The 24,288-nt window shown below is 34.0% G+C and overlaps 3 protein-coding genes across 3 annotated transcripts; 2 read left to right on the forward strand and 1 right to left on the reverse strand.

Annotated features, from left to right (window-relative positions):
• Positions 1–998: 998 nt before the first annotated feature.
• LOC100790331 (pyruvate kinase, cytosolic isozyme) lies at positions 999–3,407 on the forward strand. Its single transcript, XM_003548889.5, has 3 exons — positions 999–1,300; positions 1,808–2,269; positions 2,470–3,407. The coding sequence occupies exons 1-3, from the start codon at positions 1,067–1,069 to the stop codon at positions 3,280–3,282; spliced, it is 1,509 nt and encodes a 502-aa protein (XP_003548937.3). The 5' UTR covers positions 999–1,066; the 3' UTR covers positions 3,283–3,407.
• A 504-nt stretch (positions 3,408–3,911) lies between these two features.
• LOC100790855 (E3 ubiquitin-protein ligase SIRP1) lies at positions 3,912–5,751 on the reverse strand. The gene is made up of 3 exons (XM_006599370.4): positions 5,634–5,751; positions 5,411–5,484; positions 3,912–5,305 (listed from the first exon to the last, which is right to left on the reverse strand). Exon 3 carries the CDS (start codon positions 5,262–5,264, stop codon positions 4,296–4,298), a length of 969 nt encoding a protein of 322 aa, XP_006599433.1. The 5' UTR covers positions 5,265–5,305; positions 5,411–5,484; positions 5,634–5,751; the 3' UTR covers positions 3,912–4,295.
• A 1,983-nt stretch (positions 5,752–7,734) lies between these two features.
• LOC100819202 (general negative regulator of transcription subunit 3) lies at positions 7,735–21,610 on the forward strand. The gene is made up of 16 exons (XM_006599371.4): positions 7,735–8,025; positions 8,101–8,232; positions 11,368–11,505; positions 11,633–11,683; positions 12,774–12,863; positions 12,948–13,094; positions 13,272–13,379; positions 13,979–14,041; positions 14,727–15,425; positions 16,969–17,139; positions 17,839–18,004; positions 18,237–18,379; positions 19,351–19,626; positions 19,727–19,861; positions 19,938–20,119; positions 21,319–21,610. The coding sequence occupies exons 1-16, from the start codon at positions 7,933–7,935 to the stop codon at positions 21,383–21,385; spliced, it is 2,661 nt and encodes an 886-aa protein (XP_006599434.1). The 5' UTR covers positions 7,735–7,932; the 3' UTR covers positions 21,386–21,610.
• Positions 21,611–24,288: the final 2,678 nt, after the last annotated feature.

Consider the following 24,288-nt stretch of genomic DNA (forward strand, 5'->3'; position numbering starts at 1 on the left):
AATTAATTAAGCGATGCATTTGATTTTTTTTTTCAGCTATGCTGTTAACTTTTTTAAGCAACACCATCTTTATTGATTTGGTGTGTAGAAATCTATTATTTAAAAATTAAATTCGAACTAGGATGTATTATTATCTCAACAACATTAAAATTTAATTTATCTAAAGAAAAGAAAGAGATCTTCAATTTGATATAGTATACAAAGATTCAAAATTTAAAATTAAAATGAAATCATATTGTTTGAAAGGATTACAAATAATAAAAAAAATCAAAAGCGAGGACTTAGCTTTGAAATACACAGGTGGATAGTTTTTTTTTTTTTTTCTGAAGACACATGTAGATAGTTACAGCTGCCATTATCGTTAGTCAAGTTATAGATATATAGATAGATTATATTACAAATCTTTTATCATAAGGATTGGAGTTATAGATATTTTAGATTATATTACCATAATCTTTTATCTTATTAGTAATCATAATTATATTACAATATAATCTTTTTTACGAGATGCTCGGCTAAATGATTTCTCCATTACTTATATATAAGGGCCTCTTCTCACCTTTTACTTCACTTCACTCCAAATCTTCTTGCTCTTTCTTTTGTTTCGGTGAATTCCAATTATTCTTGCTCTCTTTGTTTTCTGGTGAATAGCAAATCTTCTTGTTCCAAGTCTTAACATTATTCAGGAAGCCAACTAGATGGTACATTAATTCTATTCGATTTAATTATTGATTCGTCACATGTGTACTTAGCTATATGAGCATATTCTATTTCAAAGCTTCAACCATCAAAAGTTGATCGTCCATAATGATTTTTCTTTCGAAAGCACATAAATTGCATGGACAAAATTGCTTGGATTTCAAGCTAGCTAACGCTAATTTGTCAAACAAGTTTTGTAGCATCTTGACGCTGCCATGTACCTATATATGCCTTGTGTTATGTGTCAGAAAATTATTCATAAATTATATAACATTTTTTCATCAATACATAATTTTTCATATATATACATTGACATTGTGTGACATATAAGCAGGGAAAGCACAGCACATTGATATCTAAGGAAGGAATGGAAAAGATGTTAGGGAGAAATTGTGGGAAGTTGAAGACCAAGATTGTGTGCACTTTGGGACCATCAAGTAGGTCAGTGGAGATGCTGGAGAAGCTTCTGAAGGCAGGGATGAACGTGGCTCGCTTCAACTTCTCTCATGGCACTCACTCTTACCACCAAGAGACCCTTGATAATCTCAGAACTGCAATGAACAACACCGGCATTCTCTGTGCTGTCATGTTGGACACCAAGGTTTGAAACTTTACAACTTTGTGTTGTGTATGTTTTTTCTATTTTATGTTTTGTTATTTTTCTTGTTATTGTTCTTTTGGAGGTTTTTCTTCTTGGTTTGCATTATGTGTCAACAGTTTGTTTTACATTGATAAAAAAATCACATTAATTACGTATACAACAATTTAATTCCAAAAATTTAAAATGCTCACAGACATTTTTCCACTAGTATATTATTATAAAAGGTTGAGGTACATTTTTTATGCCTGAAATGTAACGTTTTGTCAATTTAGTTCCTTTTATGAAAAAGAAAAAAATAGTATAAATATGATCAATCTAAAAGAATATTCAGATATTAAAAAAGTTATATGCATTACAAGAGAAAATTATTTGGATACTGTACACTTCAATGTCCAGTTTCCATCATGTTCTAAAAAATTATGCAGAGTTTTCAAATATGTGAATTGTTCTTTTTGGCCTTGGTTTGACAAAGATTTGAGAATGATTATGTCACATGTAACATGGCAGGGTCCAGAGATCAGAACTGGGTTTTTGAATGAAGGGAAGCCAATACAAATCCATAGGGGACAAGAAATCACAATCACAACTGATTACAGCATAAAGGGTGATGAGAACATGATCAGCATGAGCTACAAGAAGTTGGCACACCATTTGAGTCCAGGGAGTAATATTCTGTGTGCTGATGGGACAATTAGTTTCACTGTGCTAGAATGTGACAAAGAGAATGGCTTGGTTCGATGTCATTGCGAAAATTCTGCAGTTCTGGGGGAGAGGAAGAATGTTAACCTTCCTGGAGTGGTTGTTGATCTTCCAATCTTGACAGAGAAGGACAAGGAGGACATTTTGGAGTGGGGGGTTCCTAATAAGATTGATATCATTGCTCTCTCTTTTGTTAGAAAAGGTTCAGACCTTGTGGAGGTCAGAAATCTACTTGGAAAGCATGCAAAAAGCATACTTCTCATGTCCAAGGTATCCATCCTTATTCTCAAGTAAATGTATTCTGTTTTACTTTAACTCTTCAAATAATTTACAGAAATGTCATTTTACTTTCACTTTGATTCTATTTTCAAACATACGTATAAGCTCTCCGTACAAGTCTATGAAAACAAGAAACAAAGTTCTGGCATTGATTAATCTCCCAAATTGTACTTATTTGTTGTCTTTGTTAGGTTGAAAATCAAGAGGGTGTTGCAAATTTTGATGAAATACTGGAAAATTCAGATGCATTCATGGTGGCAAGAGGTGACCTGGGAATGGAAATTCCAATTGAGAAGATCTTTCTAGCTCAGAAAGTTATGATACACAAGTCAAACATTAAAGGCAAGCCTGTGGTGACAGCCACCCAGATGTTAGAGTCCATGATCAAATCTCCTCGGCCTACACGAGCCGAGGCCACCGATGTTGCCAATGCAGTCCTTGATGGCACAGACTGTGTTATGCTTAGCGGGGAAACTGCTGCAGGAGCCTATCCAGACATTGCTGTCCAAACCATGGCCAGAATCTGTTCAGAGGCAGAGAGTTTCATAGACTATGGTGACCTATTCAAGAGAGTGATGGAAACAGCTCCAACTCCAATGAGTCCTTTGGAGAGCATGGCTTCAGCGGCAGTTAGGACTGCAAATTGCATCAATGCTGCACTCATCTTAGTTCTAACTAGAGGAGGAACCACTTCAAAACTTGTGGCAAAGTATAGACCCAGCATGCCTATTCTGTCACTGGTGGTTCCTGAGATAACAACAGATTCTTTTGAATGGTTCTGCAGTCAGGAAGCCCCTGCAAGGCATAGCCTTATCTACCGGGGACTAATACCTGTTTTGGGCACAGGTTCTTTTGGAGATTCCATGACTGAATCAACAGAAGAAACCATACAGCTTGCTCTTTCATATGCAAAGAAAAATGACTTGTGCAAGCCTGGAGACTCTGTTGTAGCACTTCACCGTCTTGAGTCTGGTACTGTCATCAAGATATTGGATGTTTGTTAACTGAAGTCGCAAGTCAAGGACTAGGACTAATCCCTTGTTTTGTTCAGTTTTCCACTTTTTACTTGTAGGCTTGTTTTCTTGTTCTGGTTTTCAGAAAATAGTTCTTTGTTCTCTTTCTGATTTGATTGACGATGGTATCTAATGTGAGAATTAAAGAATAATATACTGAATTATTCCTGAAATTTGAGCATTACTCAATTTAGTTTTTTGATATTACAAAAGTTCCTAACTTTTAGAACAATTAAACTAGTCTCTCAAATTGACACCATCATTGATTTGGTTCTTGAGTTAGACATTATAAAGTCAATTTGGTCCTTGACATTGCAGACCAAATTGACTAATGTACCACGATATTAGAGACCAAATTGATTGATGTCATGATGTGTACCAAAATTAAGAATTTAAATGACTGATAATATCTAAAGTTAGCTATCAAATTGACAGACCTTCAACGTGATTTCTAAAATGACTAAGATTTGCCAATTTCAAATACTAAAAGTTATTTTTGGTAATTTTAGGACCTATTGTAATCAAAGACATGTTATGGTTTAATCAGGAATTACACATAGCTGTGGCACCATGTTCATTGTCTTTTGAGATTGGTAAAGAAAAAGAATGAACTCAATTTGAGTAGAGAATAATAATTAAGTTTATTCTGTTTTTGCAAATTATTGACAAACATATACATTTGAATGGTACAAGAAAGTCAGACAAGGAAATCTAAATGATATATACAATTAGGAAGGATTTTAGAGGCATGACAGTGTCTAGACTTAGCTGTTCATGCTTGATGAGGGTGAGGAAAACTAGACCCCAAAAGGCTTTAATAAACGGTCCGTGACAGCAATTTTGGCAGCAGCATCAAGGTTCTTTAGCTCTCCGCGACAGCATTGCAATCACAATTGCAGCATCAATCGCATCTTTTTGCAGTTTCTCACAAAGTCAAGGATCACAAGGAGACCACAACCACAGCCACAACCACGACTGCAATTTAAAACCCAACAAAGTATTGATCAAGGATAAGGAAGAAAATTGTTAAATGATTGCAGCACAGGAAACCAGTTCCTCCTTCCATTTCTTGGTCTCTCTTCTCCAGCTCTGACCAGCTCACTGTTCTGATTGTCCCCATTTCCAACTCCCACATTGGCTTCAAGAGTTGAATCCTCAGATGGCATCTGAAACCTGCAAACTGGACAAGAACCATGAAGTTTGAGCCATGAGACAATGCAATCACCATGGAACTTGTGCTTACATGGCATCTCCTTTGCTTCACTCCCAACCTCAACATCCTCCAAGCACACTGTGCACTGCAACTTCTCCTCACTAGTCACACTAGGCAATGCCTCAATTGCCGCCTTCTGTGCCGGAGGGTTCACACTTGAATACCCACCAGGACCAATCTGAGCCAAATGCTGTAGCAACAAATCAAAGCCAGATCCTACCACAAGGTCATTCAAGGAGCTGCCAACAGCATTACTCTCATTTGGGCTACTTGTGTGGCTCAAGTTAGGGCCCCTCAAAATCAATGCACCTTCACTGAATGGATCAATCACAAGTATGCTTCTGCCATCCATGTTCCTATTGTCTTCAGGGTTTTCAAGTTCAGACACCATCCTAACGTGAAGACCACGAAAGAGGTGCATCATGTAAGTTGAAGTTCTTCTCCTTCTCCCAAGCACAAGCTCATTTTCCCTCTCTTGCTCAACCTCTTCTTCCACCCCCCTTGAGCTGCTGCCTCCATGTGAAGCAATTCTTGCTAGGGAAGGGCTGAAAACACCCATCAAACCGAGAAAAATCGGGGCGTAGAGTGAGAACACCCAAGCTGACCTTAAGTCAACAACATCATTCTGGTCCCTTAGGTTGTCCATTACCTCAGAAATTTCTGTCTCACAAAAAGGGCATATGTTCTCATCATCACTCATTGGATTCACCATTTTAGAGCATATGTTGCACCAATGCACACCCTCTATATCATTCTCCATCTCCCTTTATCAACATAGCTTATTGAAATCTTTTCTTCTTCCTGTTTATGAAATTGGAAACAATAATAGCTAATCAATAAAAAACATTCAATGAAGGTGGTCTTGTTTTGAAATTATAATCATATTCGGCAACCTTCTCTAGCTACCTCAAGTTTTTTTCAGAACTCCCTTCACATATAGCAAAGTTGAAGCGCCATCATCCAAGGAAGAACATAAGAATCTGAAATAGACATGTTATGCAAAGAACAAACAATCAAATTTCAGATTAAGATTACATATGATTGCCCCCCATAGGCTACTATCAAGACCAAGATAAGTAACATCAAATGAAATTTGGTTATCAAATTATAAATGAAATTTCATTCGTACCATTTTGATTTTGAAATAGTGGAAGTGGATGAAGAAATTAATAACATTCAATTTTCTAATGCCATCTTATACCTCCTGCAAATGTTCTTTTTTAGTTTTGGTTTGTTTTAGGTAGAAGGGTTACACCAATCATTTTTTGCTCTATTATGGCTTTTTAAGGTTAAATTAGATTTCGGTTTTTGCTTGATTTGCTTTTACTATGCAAAGCTATGTTGATTGGATGGTAAACTTTAGAATGTAATCTTTTTTAGCAAGATTATAACATCTGACAAAGCACATCAACTTCATTTTGGATCACAACTTGCGAATCTGAATATGGGTTTTTTTTTTTTTTATATAAAAAAAGTTGATGAGAGAGAACTTAGGAGAAAATTTCGTCCATGTGTATGGCACCCCAATCTTCAGCATCCATATGAAAGGATTGAGTCCACGGATTTAGAAGAGATTATTGTGCTATATATACGATGCTGATTTCACTCGTACTCTTAAACTACATGTCATACAAATTACTCCATGTCACACTCTTAAACTCTATTTTTTATCTTTACAAAGTCTTAACTTTAGTTACTAACTATATAAAGGATAAATCATTTTAGTCTTTTTCATATAAAATAATAGTAAAAACTTTTTTGGAAAATTAAATACTGAAGTTAGAATTTTTTAAAATTAAGATTAAAATGATTGATGCTTGCAATCTCAAAAATTAAAATAGGGGTTTATCCATTTTAGAAGTATGCAGCCCTTTCACCCAATCAGAACAAGAACTTCTTACCATTAAGTCAATCTTCATTAGTCTGAATCATCCGGAACAATTTAAATTTCTTATTTTGAATAATGAGAAAATCTATTTTCCTTCCTACATAGCTACTTGACTTCTTTATTTTGTGATACATGGGTTACTAAGTCAAATGAATATTATTTTTTCACACTTGTTATCATACTCTGATATAATTAAATAGTTAATTATTTATTATTAATATTTAGATTATGATTATTTATTGAGGAGACAAATTCAGTTAGTTGAACAAAGTGTATGAGTTATTATAAATCTTTTGACACCTTCAATTTTTACCAATAAAAATTATACAACCCTCACCTTAATTAGTTGTTGTATATGCACGAAGGTACTTTGATAAATTCAAATTTCTTCTTGTTTATTGAGTGATGATTTGGATGTCACTGATCTCTTTTCTTCTATTTTGTTTCTGTATGTATTTAGTGGGTAGGGTGTCTAACCTTTTTATATATTTTAATGGATTATGTGGCTCGATAGGCATTACCTTTCGATTATCACTTTTGTTAATCCAAATTTACCTGATAATTACTCCATTAAGGCAATTAATTTATCCTAATATCTTTTTCTTAAGTGTTCTAAGAATACTTTCATGGGTCGAGATGTTCTCGGTATCATGAAGGTAAAGGTATCTTTAAGATGGGCCAAGGTATTCTAAGCCATACCGGTATAGTTGTTATTTGTTAAGAATTGTAAATGTTAGTTGAATGAGTAGTTAGTGTTATAGGATATTAGTTAGTACTGTTAGTTTCAAAATCATTAGTTTTTGTCTTGGTATTATTAAAAATATCCAAAATTTAGTCCTTAAAACTAATATTTTTTTTTCTTTATACTGGGAACAGATTTTGGATATTTAAAAAAACTAAAAGGACTAAAACCAATAGTTTAATAATCAAAATCATTAAAGCTAAAATTAGAATCTTCTTAACTTTTTATATTTTAAAGGTTGAATCGGGTCCTTCCATGACCTAATTAAAATAAATATAAGTCCACAAACCGTATTGAAAGAAACAAATAGTTCGGAGATCTAATTAAAAATCATTAAATAGTTTATAAATTAATTTGACCTATTTTAAAACAAGCACTTCCACAGCACACCTTTTATAAACTCTGTTATGAAATACGAATTGAAATAAATAACCTTAGTTAACGTTAATGTATTTATATGAATATTCCTATTTAAATATTCATATTAAAATTACAATTATACCATACCTAAATAAACAAATAAATTATTAAAAATCGGAATATATTTATTCTTTTAATTTGATTAATTGAATAATGGTGCTGGTGTGGGTCTCATGGAGTGGATAAATGTGTACACGCCCAATGATAACAACGACTTTTTATAAGAAAGAGTGGGTCTTACTCTCGCGAACAAGAGGAAAAAACAAACAAACAAACACTGCTCAGAGGTTGAATGAACGCACGCACGCACGCAGAGTTGATCATAGTACTGAAAGTGATTCAATTCAGGGCCGAGTTGCATGAGTGGAATCGGTGGAAATGGGAGCGAGTCGAAAACTCCAAGGCGAGATTGATCGCGTTCTTAAGAAGGTTCAGGAAGGCGTCGAAGTCTTCGATAGCATCTGGAACAAGGTAGGTCCTCTTCTCTTCTTCGATTATTTCGAATTTTCTCCTGTTTTTGGCTCACACATGGCGTTGGTGCGTTAGGTTTACGACACCGATAATGCGAACCAGAAGGAGAAGTTCGAGGCGGACCTGAAGAAGGAGATTAAGAAGCTGCAGAGGTACAGGGACCAGATTAAGACTTGGATTCAGTCCAGTGAGATCAAAGACAAGAAGGTGAAAATTCTCATTTTAATCTTGTGCTGGTTATTGTAATTTCTGTCTTTCTTTCAATTGGCTTAAGTTGAACCTAGCACACGCAATGTCGAATTGTATTATTGTTGTATGGTTATATGATATGATATGAGATATAGAGTCATCACTCCTAAGCTAATTTGTGTCTTGAGCCAACATTTTAAGGAGGGAAAATAATGTGTGTGCATGCCTGACAAAGTGTTAGTTTGTTTTGGCGTGTGTTTGGTTTCATGTTGGATTACCTAGAATCTCATTGAAATACCAGCTAATGTGATGCCTGGTTGTAAGTTTGGCTTGGTGGTAAAGGGAGAAGGAAAGAAGGGAAAGGTCGTGGGTTCGAATCCCTCCACTAACAACTAACAATTAACATTAGCTGATCAAAAAAGAAAAAAAAATGCAGCTAATGTGATTTTGAGTTGAAGCACCTTTAGGTAGCTTTTGTTTTGGATAAAAATTGATTCTGAGTTTCCTATTAACTTGCTTTTAGAATAAAAATATCCAAATATAAATCGCATTACTTCAAAATCGATTTTAACCAAAATCAATTTTGTCAACGCTCACTTGAACACAAACTTATTGGGATGTATTAAATTTTATAGTGCAGCCAAGGGAATTTATAGTGCAGCCAAGGCATCCGAAAGGTCCCCTTAAAAACCGGTTCATAAGGGGGTGGTCTACCCAGCTATATAAGCACTTATCATGTTCATGAATTACCCGATGTGGGACTATTCTTAACAGGATGTGTGCCTAAATTAATCTTTACCGCAAATCTTATGGTGGCAGTGTGGGGAATTGATTTCTAGGGTAAAACAAACAGCCCTTACTTTCCACTGAAGCATCTACTTGGAAGAATGAGGATAACAAGGATTGAATCCTTGATCACGTGGCCATAGAGGCTTTGAAATCATATCATGAATTAACTCTTTTCTATTCTTAAGCTGTTAGGTGTTTGTTTGCAGATGAATAGTTTTATATGTAACTGTTTGCACAAGTGACAAGCGTGAGAAGAAGACCAATAGAAGCCCTAACAAGAGTTTGTTCAAATGAAGGAAAGACCAATAAATAGACGTGAAGGAAGACTTGGAAAAAAAACTCTAGGAAGCCCCACCAACACATGAAAGCCAAAATCTTTCAAAAAATGGATTCTTATTCAAAGGGTGCATAGCCTTATGAGTAAGCTCACACTAATCCGTCAATTTGGTATTTTCCTTAGGAGGTATCAGGAAGGAATTGGAATGTAATAATGTCGATTATACAGATATAGGAAAAGGGTTCTCTGTTGATTCAAAAGCTCTACCTATGTGATAGGGATAGAGAAGGGGGGAAAACTAAGGATTTCACATAGTACTTTTGATCGAAAATTTGATCTGATTTATTTCACACTCTTTGCTCAATGATGAAATGGGTCATTCTACAGGATCAAACCTTGGGGAGTTAAATTTTAGATTTAAATGACCTCTATGAAGAGTTGGTGTTTTTACTGAACTTAAACAAGTAGCCGACCCCATCTATTATGAAAATGCTTTGCCTGTTGTTGTTGCATAGTACAAGGCATGTGAATTATTGAGGGTTTCAGAGGGTCATGATAAAATTCTTACCACACACAATCCTTATGTTTTGGTATAACCCGCCTCCAGAAAAAAACCTAATGTTGTGGGAATGAACTTTTCATTCTAATTCCCTAACACATTTTAATTGGTTGGCTATGTCGTTTTGGAAATTCGCTTAGAGCAAAAAAGGGAGATGGCCAAACTAGGTGGACCCAAAAGCAATACGTAATGAAACCTCATGTGATTCGAGCACGACCTAAGCAAAGTAATCATTAATCGGTCAAATCATCGCCGCTTTCTTGTAACTGATGGACAAACGGCTTGTATTTTAAGTCAAAGTGAAAAAATGTACCTAATCAGGTAACTATTTATTATTTAATAAAAGGTTTCATATCTCAAGTTGGTGGAGGAATATTTTCCAATAGAAGTATTACTGACTAAACATTCTTGCATTCAAATATAGGCAAGTTTTTACATGTATTAATAACGTATTGACTTTGAACGTCAAAAAGATATTAGTGAGTAAATAAGATACCATGCCCCACACAAGGGGTGCTGATGTTTGGGTACATGTGATAAGCGTGATTGTTTGCGCATGTGAGAAGTGTGAGAAGAAGACCAATAGAACCCTAACTAGAGTTTGATCAAATGAAGGGGACCAATAAATAGAGGTGGAGGAAGACTAAGAAAAAAACTCTTGTGGAACTGTTTGAATGATCTCTATGAAGAGTTGGTTTTTGACTGAATTTAAACAAGTAGCTGATCCCATCTAGTATGGATGCTTTGGTTGTTGTTGTAGTTGTATTACGAGATATGCAAAATATTGTGTGTTTTAGAGGGTCCTGTTAGAATTCGTTGTGTGCTTTTCAGTTGTTGGAAGCCAAACAAGAACTGAATTTTTTCTTTCTTTCTAACTTCTCAACCATGTTATACATTTCAGTTTTGGTATTTCTTACCTTACATTTGTGTGTGTGTGTGTGGAGTGCTGGCTTCTGAAATGAGCTGTAAATTTTGTAGAGGAAAGCCTTGGAAATTATTGATGAATGAATTTGTTTCCAGCAAATTTACATTTTAGGACAGAACTTATAGGTGTAGTTCCTAAAGTACTTTTTGATCCCATTATCCAATTAAAATTGAAGTTTCATCTTGATAAGCTGCATGATAAAAGTCACACTGGTTATTGAGGTGAAATCCAATTTTGATAGGAAAACAACACTGTAAGCACCTAAGAAACTGCACTCAAGTCTTATCCTATATTTTAATGATGTATTTTCTGGCTAATATGGAGCAAATGGTTTCTTATTCTCTTTGACTGAATAGCTAGTAATCTGTAATCAGAGCATATTTTAGTATGGATCTAGCGGAATAACGTTTGCTACTATGTTTTGTCCTGTCTGTTCATCTGTTGTATATTGCGCTTTTCTTTCTGGTTATGGCTTAGATGATGGTATTGCTGGGTTGACTTGTGTGATATTGGGTGGTATGAAATATTCTTGTACTAAAATTTGGATTTTTGACTTGGTTTTGAATTTGACAATGTTTTCTCTTTTAACACATCGTGACATAGGTTAGTGCCTCATATGAGCAGGCTCTGGTGGATGCACGCAAGCTTATTGAGCGTGAAATGGAAAGATTCAAGATCTGTGAGAAGGAGACAAAGACAAAAGCATTCTCCAAAGAAGGCTTAGGTCAACAGCCTAAAACTGTGAGTCTTTGACACAGGGAAATATGCTTTTTTATTTTATTTTTATTTTTGGCTTTTCTAGGTGTATTATGATTATGCTTCCTTTTTAGGGGATGAAGAGTATCTTATTCTCAATGCTTTGTGACAGGATCCTAGAGAGAAGGCTAAATCAGAGACAAGGGATTGGTTGAACAATGTGGTATGAAATCAATTGCTATGAGTAACTTTAATTTTTACTTTTGTTGTTCTCGAATTTGGGTTGAAACCTAACTCAACCCAAAAGTTAGCTCATGAGGTGTGAATTACCCAAGCCTTTATAAACTCTACTTTGGCCATTTTTGTAGTCAATGTGGGATCTCAACACATAGTCCTCACCCGTACTAGGAAAGCAGTAGGGTTAGGTTGATTGCACTAGGAAATCTATGGGGCCTATTTTCTGGACAGTTGGGTGTGGCCCAACATCAAACCGATCATAGGCTTTGATACAATTTTGAATTTGAACTAGGCCTAACTCAACTACAAAAGCTACTCATGAGGTAAAGATTGCCCAAGCCTTTATAAGCTATACTTTGGCCATATTTGTAATTGATTGGGATCTCAACAGTAACACCCCCCTCCCACGTGCCTAGGACTTGACATATGGAGTGTGGAGATTGTACGACTTTTTTTTTAATATTGCATTCGGAAAGTCAGAGGGCCGGGTTGATTGTGTTGGAAATCCGTGGGGCCAAGTTTTTTTTTTGGATAGTTGGTTGCTCAATATAAAATCTATCATAGGCTCGGATACTATCTTGAATTTGGGTTGGGCCTACCTCAATTGCCAAAATTATATCATTAGATAAGGATTTTACAAGCCTTTATAAATTTTACTTTGGCCATATCTGTAGTTGACAGGGGATCTCAACAGTTGTGATCAAAGTATAGCAGTTACTTGTTGCTTCGATAGCTTGTATACCTTAATTTAATGTAACTTCATAGTGTTAGGCAAATGAACAGCCATGTTTGCTTTGTACCTAATGGTTCTTCCAAGTTACAATGTGGAAAATAATGCAGGTTCTCTGTTCACTGTTAAGTGACCTTTTCACTAATGGGAATTTGTTAGTTCAAATTGGTACTTAAAATTTGCTTTCCATAATGATGTTTATACAAGTCTACTGCCTGCTTACCTCACGATTCACATTGGAGTGTCTCTGTATTCATGTGTTATTTAGAAGAGGTTATATTTAGTTCGAATAGTGTACTTATATTTCTTTCTCTGGAAAACATTATTGTTTTAAATGTTTGAGTAGGTTGGGGAGTTAGAAAATCAGATTGATAACTTTGAAGCTGAGCTTGAAGGACTTTCTGTCAAGAAAGGAAAGAACAGGCCTCCCAGATTGGTATGTAGTAAAGGAAACACAATTTATGAGACTGTTGATGATTTATCTGTCATGGCTATTCAAATGTTTCTTTTTGTTTGTCAGACACATCTAGAAACATCAATTACTCGGCACAAGGCTCATATAAAGAAATGTGAATTTATCTTGAGGCTACTAGATAATGATGAACTAAGTCCAGAGCAGGTTAATGATGTCAAAGATTTCCTGGATGACTATGTAGACCGTAATCAGGTTTGTCTTTTATAGCTTGCACTCTTGCCATTTTGCTTTTAAAAAATAAAAACTATCACCGAGGAAATTTACCCTTTGTGTAGTCCTTTCAAAGAAAGTCTTAGAGTTTGATACCATGCAAAAATTATGAATTGGTATTAATTTTCTGTCTTTCCTATTTTTCATTTTATTTTACAGGACGACTTTGAAGAATTTAGTGATGTTGATGAGTTATATAGTTCATTACCCTTAGACAAGGTGGAGTCACTTGAAGATATTGTTACAATTCCCCCTGGTCCTGCTAAGGTATTTGTTTAATGGTTATTGCTCTGTTGCAAATTCTGAGAGAGTGCACAGCCACACACACTAACACATACTGGTGCATTTGTAGTTGCATATTTTCTTGCTTAATTTTAGATAAATAATTGTCTTTCTTTTGTTACAAAAGCTCTGTCACCAAACTGCAAAATAAAGCAATTATTTCTCCAAATGGGTTTGGGATATACAGATTACATTGCTCTTTCATGCTATACTTTTTTCAATGATACATGACTTTTGTTATTATTCACTTGTGTGTTAGGTAGCTTATAATTATGACTTTTGATAAATACCAATATGCCTTATTTTGGGTATTTTTTTTAGAATTTATATAGGTATAACATAAATTAATTAATTTGTATCTATAAACTTCAGTGTAGTGATTCAGCTATAGTGGTTTTGGGATCTGGCTGCTCCTTGTTTATTTGGGATTGATAACTATGAATGGTTGCAAGAATGTTTTCTTTCCAAAATTAATTTAATGCATTTTTTTGTTGGTATACATTTTTTTGCTGACATTTCCTTTATGTTAATATTTTAGAATTTTTCTATATACAAAGCTCCTAATTTATTTTCTATTTCGGCAGGTGACACCTGTGCTTAGCTTGAAGCCTTCTGTGGCAGCTTCAGCTTCAGCATCACAAACATCTGTGTGTATCCCTTAATTCTTATTTCTATGAGCTGAAAATTTTTCTTATGAGAGATTATTCTTGAAAAGTAGAGATTTTTTTCAGAAATCTCCAGTGAATATTTATGCAGTTTATTTTCCAAAATGATGCACCAGCAAAAGACATATCATTGCATACAGGATACATGAGGCTTGCTTTGCCTTTCTAATTGTTTTTTGATGGTTTTAAATGATATAAATAATATTGGATAGGTTCTATTCCGTTTTGGGTAAGGATATATGTATTTAACTCCAAGTTTATGAGAATTTTGATTTTTAATTGTCAAATGAGATAACTTATTGTCAGTGGCATGACTTTATGAGACATCATAACAAATTGATAAATAGCTTAAAGAAAAATAAATAAAAAGATCACGTACATAAGAAGTGGAGAAAGTACTCAAAATAGTAGTTTTAGCCCTAGTTATATGTTACATATGGCACCAGTTAATTCAATTTTAACAATTTTTCTGATGACATTTTTCTTAAGTAACCTTGTTGAGAATAGAACATGCTGATTGATCATGATTGTAGTAGTTCCACCAAGTGCATGTGGCTGAACTACCAGTTAACACAGAAAATCCTATATCCTTGTTAGATGCCATTTATTGTTGATTGGTCCCTCTCTGGGCAACTCCAATTTCTAATCATTGAATGCTTCTTTCCAGGAGCAAGCTGATGATACAGCTTCCCAGGATAGCAATTCTGATTTTGTCGCAAGAACTCCACCTCCTAAAAGTAGTATAGTTAGTCCTACTGCTACAACACCAGCAGGGAATTTTGCTACTCCTGTTTCTATGAATGTTCCTGTGCCTAACTTGTCGAGTCCACCAGCCATTGCATCAGTCATGCCTGGTTCAAATTCTGTTCAGAGTTCCTTGGAGATTAGTAGTCCTGTGGATGCTTCATCTTTTGTTAATCAGTCTAGCACTATGAAGGAGGAAGAGATTAATAGTTTCCCTGGTCAAAGACCATCTCCATCGCTTTCTGATGTTACACTCGTAAGGAACATCAGCAGAAACAGCGTATCAAATCAAGCAACAAATAGCATACCTCTTGCTTCTGGCAATATGGTTTCCAGCAATGGGCCCCTTGGTTCAGTGCCTTCTGCACCTGAAATAACCAAGAGAAACATATTGGTAGGTGATGATAGACTCGGAAGCAATGGGATGGTGCAGCCTCTTGTATCCCCTTTAAGTAATAGAATGATCATGCCTCAGGTTGCTAGGCCTAATGATGGAACTTCCTCAGTTGACTCTAGTAGTGTCAACGAAGCTGCAACTGTATCTGGGAGAGTGTTCTCCCCTTCTGCTGTTCCTGGCATGCAATGGAGATCTGGAAGCCCCTTCCAGAATCAGAATGATGTGGTACACTTTTTCTCTTGAATTTTCATTTGCTATTGTTGATTTGTTGTATTTGAAGTATGAGCTGTTGGTTACTTTGTTCTCCAATTATGTTATGCATTCTAACTTGAAATATGCCTGTATTGCTCTATTCTTTGCAACTTGTTTACTTGATTTCAAAGTTCAAACTGAAGATAGATTTGTAATGTTATTAATAGACAATATCAGAGAAAATAATAATATGCAATTAGATTGTGCTGTGCTATTGGTTGTTGTTCATTTAGTTACTGAGAGGTATAGGATACCAAGTTCTTCAATTGAAATCTAGCTAAAATTGTAAATACTGAAGCTGTGCATGCGTCTTATATATATAATCCATTATTTTATTAAACTAAGTCATACCTACAGGTACCTAAATTGCAAGCCATCCTCAGTTTAATTGTATTTTAATTTTATACTACCTATCTGATACTACTTTACCAAACTAATGCCCCTCTATCCCTCCCCTTTCTATTTATATTCTCCTTCTATTCTAGAACTAACATACTGTTATTCTGTTACAAAGCCTCAAGGTTTTGATCCCATGCTACCCCCTTGTTTCTCCTAACATAGAGCCCCTCTTTATAGGGGAACTCCTACACTATCATATAAATATAATATTGATTTATGATAAATTTTCACGTAGTAGACAAGACAAGCTAAACCATCTATATATTGATGTATATAAATTATAAAATATTCTGTGTTTTGAGCCATGTGTAGGGAATCCAATGATATGTATGGAGATTTCCAGAAGACTAGAACAAGTATGCAATTTTCAAAATGAATTATGTATTCAATAAATGTTTGGTTTATGAGTAATCTTATAGGTGAATGGAGTTCATCACAGCTAACGATTGTAGCCAGAACTTGACCATTTCATAAGTTTTATGGTGAATCTTTAATTAAGATTTTTCATGCCTTTTCTTTTGTCTTTTTCCTTTTTCTCTTGGTATACTTCTTGAGAATTTCTTATTCTCGTGCATTTCTCTTTTCTATCTTAATTATTTGATTATCAAAGATTAGAAAAATCTTTCATGCTTGTTTTAGTGACTTTTGTGATGTTTCATTCGTTTGAGCTCCGCGCTTCTGCTAATCTATATATGAATGTATTTTTTGGATATGTATGTAGGCCTATTTACACGGAAAATAATTACATGGGTGCACATATATATACCTATGTTGGGGGTATATCAGATGCTGGATTTTACAGTCAATTTTAACTTTTAAGGCTTGTTGTACTATTACAAATAGGTCACTAAATATAGATACCTTTTCTTTTTTTGTTACTGAGGAGTTGAATGAGAGTATGTATTTCATAAGTTGTTCTGTAAAGCTATAAATTTTTAGTTATATGGAAATGCATTGTTCTTGCTTGCAGAATTGGAGTAGAAGCATAACACACTTCTTAGTACATGTAAATATGTAATAATGACATGGGGAGTAAGGATTTCAATGGGATGGAACATATATGCTGTGTAGTTTATTTTATGTTTTATACCTTTGACTTGTTCATTTTATACTTCAGGTTCAGGTTCGTGGAAGAACTGAAATAGCTCCTGATCAAAGGGAAAGGTATTTGCAGAAGTTGCAGCAAGTGCAGCAACAAGGGCAAAGTGCCATTCTTAATATGCCATCTTTTGTAGCAGGGAATCCTAAGCAGTTTTCTGCTCAGCAACAAAATCCTCTCTTACAGCAGGTACCATTTCTCTGCATTTTTTCCTCTTTTACCCAGAATTTAAAGATTGAATATTTATTGTCCGCCAACTGCCCCATTTGTGACACTCTTCTGCTACCAATTTCAGAAAAAATATATTGTATAGTTAGAAAATTAACATTTCATCTACACTTCTTTAGTGCCTGACTTTTTAAAGGGAGAATTGCTGAGATTTTTGCATTGGTTGGAATCCTTGATTTACATCTTCCCCCACTTTAATCATCTAAAAATTAGTTTTTGAAAACTGTTTCAAAAAACAGTTTCTAAAAACTAAAAAACAAAAGCACAATCAAACATGCCTTAATTCTTTTGCTATTTTTTTGACACTTGACTGCCCTACATTGTCTACCATTGAGCATCACCGGTCTCATAGCATTCTGGTAGAATTTTCCTTTGAGATACTCTTAATTACCATGTTCAACAATTTTATTAATGGGCTGGGCCCCAGATAATTTTATTTCTCTTCTGTTTTTCTTACATATATAATCTTCTCTGTGATTGACTCTATCAGATACTTGAATATTTTATTGAATGATAAAATGCATCTTCACAACAACCTGATTTTTTTCTACAATGGATTGGAAATATATATTTTACATGACATGCTGCTATTTGTGCAGTTTAATTTTTATGCTCTGGTTTGGATGTTCTTTCTATTATAGCATCCTACTATATGTGCAGTTCAATTCTCAAGGCTCATCTGTTGCATCTCAATCTGGTGTGGGACTTGGAGTCCAGTCACCAGGTCTTAGTGGTATTGCTTCCACCTCATTACCGCAGCCACCAAATTCTGTCCATTCCCCATCTAGTCAACAGTCATTGCTATTAGTTGTTTCCAAAGATGCAGGTATATTTTGTGTTACTCTTATTCAGCCGTATGACTTGTTGAAGATTGTTAGAGATGTTATAAAAGTATAAAATCATTCTTGCGTCTGAATAGTTCATATTTTTTTGTAAAATTGATTCATAATACGTTATTTGGGCCTATCCCAGATTTGATGTTGGAATTAGAAATATATATACCTTGATTGGTATTTTTGTGAAAGATGAGATATATCACAGTTTTTTATATTCTGCAGATGTTGGCAATTCTAAGGGTGACGAGCCACAACAACAGATTTTTCCTGATGATTCAGGGACTGAATCTACTGCTAGTAATGGGATTGGCAAGAATTTTGTGAATGAAGATGAATTGAAATCCACATATGCTGTAGATTCTCCTGTATGCTGACTAACTCATGGACTTTTATATTCTTTAAGATACATTATCTTATATACTTGTACAACTTGCTGAAGCATATATTTACACGTGCACACACATACCTACATGTTATGTTTTCTGTGTAAACTCTGTTGTCATGCATGCATCTGATTTATATCAATAAACCCTGGATCATAAGTTGGAAAAGCCAGTGACTAAATAGATCAGGTGACAAAAGGAATGGACCAAAAAATAAAATAAAACTAGCAATCCTGACCATTGTCCACCTAAGAAGGTAGGATATGTAAAATATATAAATATACATATATTTGAAGTACATGGAGACCACACATGCAGGGCTTTCAATAACCAGCCTTTCAACCCTGAAAAAGTCATGGATGAAGTCCTTACTTGGTCCTGGTTAAAGTGTATGGAGAAGGACTTTCAATCTCATTTTAATTTTTGGTCAACTAACTTGAAGGATGAACTCTCTTAGAGGGGCTGGGCATATCTTGTCAGCTGTATTGTTTTTGTCTTTTATAGTTGGGTTTGGCTTTTCATTGCCTATGTTTTTTCTTGTTGTATATTTCAGTACACCTAGTACTGAATCTTATTTATAATATATTATGATTTTTGCTGTGCAAAAAAAAAAAATGGAGACCACACATGCAGATGCAGGTGTAGCCAGTTTCTGATTCTACCTTTGTTTCCTTAATTCCTTCCATTTTGTCATTATACAAAAACAAATTAGTTCAATAGCATGTAGCATCTGATTTGAAACTTGAAAGCTATAAAGCTAACTAAATAGGAATAGTTCTTTAAGCAGTTAGATGGGTAGGGCTGAACTGAACTTGTTATGCTTTGTAGACAGCAAAAATACTTATTTATATTTTGATTCATGTTTAAACATGGTGTGGAAGAATCTATTGGGCATATTGTATAAAATATATTCATGGGTGATTCAAGTTGACTGTTTGTCATTTATGCTGCAGGCTGGAGTACCTGCCTCTCTTCCTGAGCCTGCTCAGACTTCTAGAGATATTGATTTGTCTCCTGGCCTACCTTTACAATCAAATCAGCGTACTGGTAACCTTGGTGTTATAGGAAGAAGTTCAACTGACCTTGGAGCTCTTGGTGACAACTTCAGTGCATCAACTGCTAATTCTGGCGGAGTTCGTGATCAATTATATTATTTACAGATGCTTGAGGCAGCCCACCTCAAACTTCCACAACCTAAGGACTCAGAACGTCCTAGGACCTATACTCCTGTATGCTTTCTTGGTTTTAGTAATCCTCATTTTTATTGAATACTCTGTTATCTATAATAAGATTATAAGACCATTTTTTCCCTTTGTTTTGGTTATGCAGAAACACCCTACGATAACACCTCCTAGTTTTCCTCAAGTACAGGCACCTATTGTTAATAATCCTGCTTTTTGGGAGAGAGTAGGTATCGAACAATATGGCACTGATACCCTGTTCTTTGCATTTTACTATCAACAGGTATGTGGACATTTTGGATACTGATTAGCATTACTCTCATTCAGTTATGTAAGCTTACATTCATTATTTTCTGCAGAACACTTACCAACAGTATATGGCTGCAAAAGAGCTAAAGAAGCAGTCTTGGAGATATCACCGGAAGTATAACACATGGTTTCAACGGCATGAAGAGCCAAAAGTTGCAACAGATGAATATGAGCAGGGAACGTATGTGTACTTTGATTTCCATATTGCAAATGATGATCTGCAGCATGGCTGGTAAGCTTAGTGAACTTATAATTTCATCTATCTGCACTCGTAGTAATTAATGTTTTACTTCATAGAAAGATTGGAGATGGCTATCTCTTAAAAATTTGAGCAAATATCCATTTTCGTCTTCTAGATACATTTTGTCAGGTTGGTCGTCTATTTAGAAATATGTACACAGAGTTGGTCCTTTAATGTCAGTTTAAGTCATCAAATTTGTAGTTAAAGTGGCATCAACTTGGTTCCTTAAAGGACAAAAGTAACGGGCATTTAGTTATCATTGAAGGCCCATTTTGATGTCGAAGATAAATGAAGGGTTAATGTGATGTCACACATATCTTGGAAAGACTAAATTGGATATTACTCTAAATTAATTCTAAAACAACTTTGATTATATCTCAAGTTTTCCCTTTTCTGGTTCAGTCTATGAAATTAGTGATGGCAATTAGACCCAAACCTAATGGGTGCCCATAAAAATTGTCCATGATGAATTAGGTATTTGCCCATCAAATGGGTCTAGGCTCGGAAATGAGTATTTACAGAAAATTTTGCAAGCATGAGTGTAAGTATAGGCACTATATTATCCAACCCTACTCCTACCCACATAGTAAATTTATTATATTTTATAATTTCAATTTAAAAGTTTCTAAAATAGTTTTTTAACTCGGTTAAAGAATTCTCTCTGTAATGCTATATAATTTGGAATTGGATTATTTTTAAATATTTTCTCCAATTAAATTTCTTATTTTACTTTTAATCAATTCTTCTTTTATTGGTTTTTCATAATTAATTTTGGTATTATAATTGCATTCACGTATTATTAATTTGCCAAGCAAATGCATAATGAGAGACCATATTCAAGTTTACTAAAATACAAATAACAGGTCTGAGTAAAGGTACAAATATTAAAGTTACTACCCATGCGGGTATGGGTTTGACTACGGGTATTGCTTTAAAATGTGGGTATGGGGACAGACATTGTAGTACTCTACTCAAACACTTGGCCTGCCTTCCTTCCTTACATGAAATTTGTTGTTGTTTGGCGCTGTGCTTCTGGCTACTATCAATTTTATTTCAAAACAATCCTATTGATTGTATTTTCTAGTTTTCCCTTTTCTGGTTCTGTCCATGAAATGGTTGATTTTGTTGGTATTCGACACGGCATTTCTGGTTGTCCTGAGTTATCTGTGCCTTGATTTGATTATTCTCAGGTGTCAAAGAATCAAGACCGACTTCACCTTTGAATATAACTATCTTGAAGATGAGCCTATTGTCTAGAAGATTCTTAGAAAGATGTTTCCTGGTAAATATGTAGCATCTTGGTTCTTATTAGTGTTTTAGTTTTCACAAGCATTTTATTGCATCGGTAAACGACTTTTACCTTCCAAAGAAGGAAAAATGTCTTGTGTAAAGAGAACAGCACAGATATGTTGAATAAGTTTCCATGCACAATCTTTCTTTTCCGCAAAGTTTTTCTTAATGATGAATGATGATGCTAAGAAATTGCCAATGTTTGATTTTATAGCTTGTATTATGTTTCATTCCATTCCGACTATCCCTAACAATCGTAAATTGGTTGCAACTGGTCAGTTTTTTAATGGACTGATCTGCCAATGACATAGGGCCTTTTGCACAAATTGGAATGAGTGGTGTGAATACTGAATAATGATCTGTGAAGGGGGTCCGAGCTCAATGTGAGGAGTGAACGGTACTATATTTATTACGCTTGTGGAGAAAATATGGTAAAACATCAGATACTTTTACTTAGGTGTAAGTTTTCTTAAATAATGTAGGATGTAATTTTGCATGTGTAGTAGTAATATCAGCACCATGATCTGGACCACGAAAATGTTTTTAGTTTTTTTATGGTTATCATGTGTTCTTTTTTTTCTCAGTAACTTTATTTCAAAGTAACATTTCTTTTTTGATATAAAAAAAGTATTTTTTTTTCCTTTGCACAAAATGGCCGATTGCACCACGAAAACTAACTGGCCTCAAACAATTGTGTGTTTTATATTATAAATTTTAAGTTCGACGCATGAAAAAATTTATCATTAGGTTTTTATTGGATTAGATTTAATGGATTAATTGGAAATCACATTCGCAATTTATTTTCCTTGATTTCTTATATTTTAATTAATTATATAATTTTTTATAGTATCTTAAATGAATGTGTTATATCTAGTTCAACTAGACAAAAAATAAATAAATAAACATGGATAAAATTAAAGATTGGATCAAGATTACAAACTTTTAAAATAGAAAAGCTAAAGTTCAATAGAGGAATCAAAATTGTGGATGGAACAAAATAAGAATAATAAAATTGTATTTAAGTTTTTCTTATGATAAGAATAGCTTGTTGAAAACATTTGATAATGAGTAATAAATATTAATTATAGTTTAAAATATTAATAGTAAAATTTATCTTATATATTTTTCAATAGATAAATTAATATAATTTTCTGTACAGTAAACTAAAATTTTCAAAGTATTTGCTATGATAGAAATAAATTCTGAAAAAATTGTAACTTTGTTTTATTTTATAGAATATAATAAAAATTGGCCTCAAAATTGGGCTCATGTGATTCTTTCATAAATGTACATCTTGCAGGACCTACAAGGCATTACTCATAAACACCACCACATTTTACAAGTTGACCGAGACATGCAACGCATGCATGCATGTGTTTACTGTATACTCGTAGAGGCAACAAAACGTCGTCGTTGGGACTTTGCTACCCACTAATGGTACACCATACCTATCTACTTTCCACCTTTCAATAGAACAAATTATTGGCTCTCAATCAATAATATCCGAGAGCGAAATAACAAAAATGCAAGCATTATTTATTTAAATAAGTCAAAATAATTAACTCCACAGCTTTGCTCAATTGTTAATGGTTCAATAGTTTTCATATATTATTCCGGTAAACACTGATCGAGCTACAAGTATGACATTGGTTTTAAAGTTTGATATTGTTTAGTTTAAAGCAGTGTTTTATCTTTTTTGTATTACGAGTGAGCTTATTAGAGGAAAACTTTAATTCAATAAGTTATATACGTTAGGGCTCAATTGAAAAAAATAAATAGTCTCTTATTTGATTATTTTACATCAATTATACGTGAAATCAATATAAAAAGTAAAAAACAACTCACACTTAAAACGACTCTTCCTACCGCAAGATAAATGAGCATCAGAATACAACTCGTTGTCCTGAAAATTGTTCATATACTACATCTTTTGGGTAAAAAAAAATTGTTTTCACGAACTTTAGTATCATGCAAATATAGTAAAAAAAAAATATGTTTATTTGTATTAGTCCAACGTTAATTTTAAACAATTAAAAGTGAAAAAAATATGTATTGCATGCATATGATAAGATATGCAGAAATATAATATATGTAACTTTTTAAAAATAAATATATTTTTAATTACTTAAAAGAAACTCTTAACATTTCAGTAAAAATAAATAAAGTCTCTCCTCTTAACACAGTCAGAGGGAACTTCCCATGTGTACAGGTAATGGTGCAAGGACGGCTGAGTTCACCGACCACCTGACCGCAGGAGAGCATCGGTAGCATCAATATTCGATACTACCCCATTATACAAAAACAATAATAATAAAAAAGTAGAGTAAATAGTATAAGAATTAATTTTGGTATAAAATCCTTTATTAGTTAAAATAAACACTAGATCAGTAGATCGTAGGAATTTTTAAGTTGGATTTAGATAAGTATAAAATGATTTTAAGGTTAGCTACTATTTTATTAAAATGTCTGTTTTTGTTAATAGTTTATCTTCCAAACTTTTTTGGTATACAACATCCTTTTTTAAATTATTATGATAGATAAATGAAGATAGTTTTACCTTTAGGTTTTAACTTAATTACATGTACAAAATTAGATTCTGAATTACCAAAAGAAGTTAAAAATATAAAATAGGAAACAACTAAAAAAAGTCAATTTAACACATTCACATAAACTTAACATGTACAAAACAAATAAAAGACTGAGACCAACCTTATAACTCAATTAATAAGTCTATCACCTTGTTGACTCTCTTTTTTCTTCTTTAGGAAAAGTTGAAGAGAATAGAGATCATAACACTATTCCCTATAGAAGAGATTCACTACACATAAAAATAAAGAAGGGAGTCACTTTAGCAAGTAAAACAATAATTT

This window comes from Glycine max, chromosome 16 (assembly GCF_000004515.6).
Source record: "Glycine max cultivar Williams 82 chromosome 16, Glycine_max_v4.0, whole genome shotgun sequence".
Lineage (NCBI taxonomy): Eukaryota > Viridiplantae > Streptophyta > Magnoliopsida > Fabales > Fabaceae > Glycine > Glycine max.

Excerpts from the sequence above, each read along its gene's own strand:
- LOC100790331 (XM_003548889.5), top strand. The coding sequence starts at position 1,067 with ATGGAAAAGATGTTAGGGAGAAATTGTGGGAAGTTGAAGACCAAGATT. Across the intron at positions 1,301-1,807 it reads CTGTCATGTTGGACACCAAG|GGTCCAGAGATCAGAACTGG; the intron begins GTTTGAAACTTT and ends GTAACATGGCAG. Across the intron at positions 2,270-2,469 it reads GCATACTTCTCATGTCCAAG|GTTGAAAATCAAGAGGGTGT; the intron begins GTATCCATCCTT and ends TGTCTTTGTTAG.
- LOC100790855 (XM_006599370.4), bottom strand. The coding sequence starts at position 5,264 with ATGGAGAATGATATAGAGGGTGTGCATTGGTGCAACATATGCTCTAAA.
- LOC100819202 (XM_006599371.4), top strand. The coding sequence starts at position 7,933 with ATGGGAGCGAGTCGAAAACTCCAAGGCGAGATTGATCGCGTTCTTAAG. Across the intron at positions 13,095-13,271 it reads ACTATGTAGACCGTAATCAG|GACGACTTTGAAGAATTTAG; the intron begins GTTTGTCTTTTA and ends TTTATTTTACAG. Across the intron at positions 14,042-14,726 it reads CTTCAGCATCACAAACATCT|GAGCAAGCTGATGATACAGC; the intron begins GTGTGTATCCCT and ends GCTTCTTTCCAG.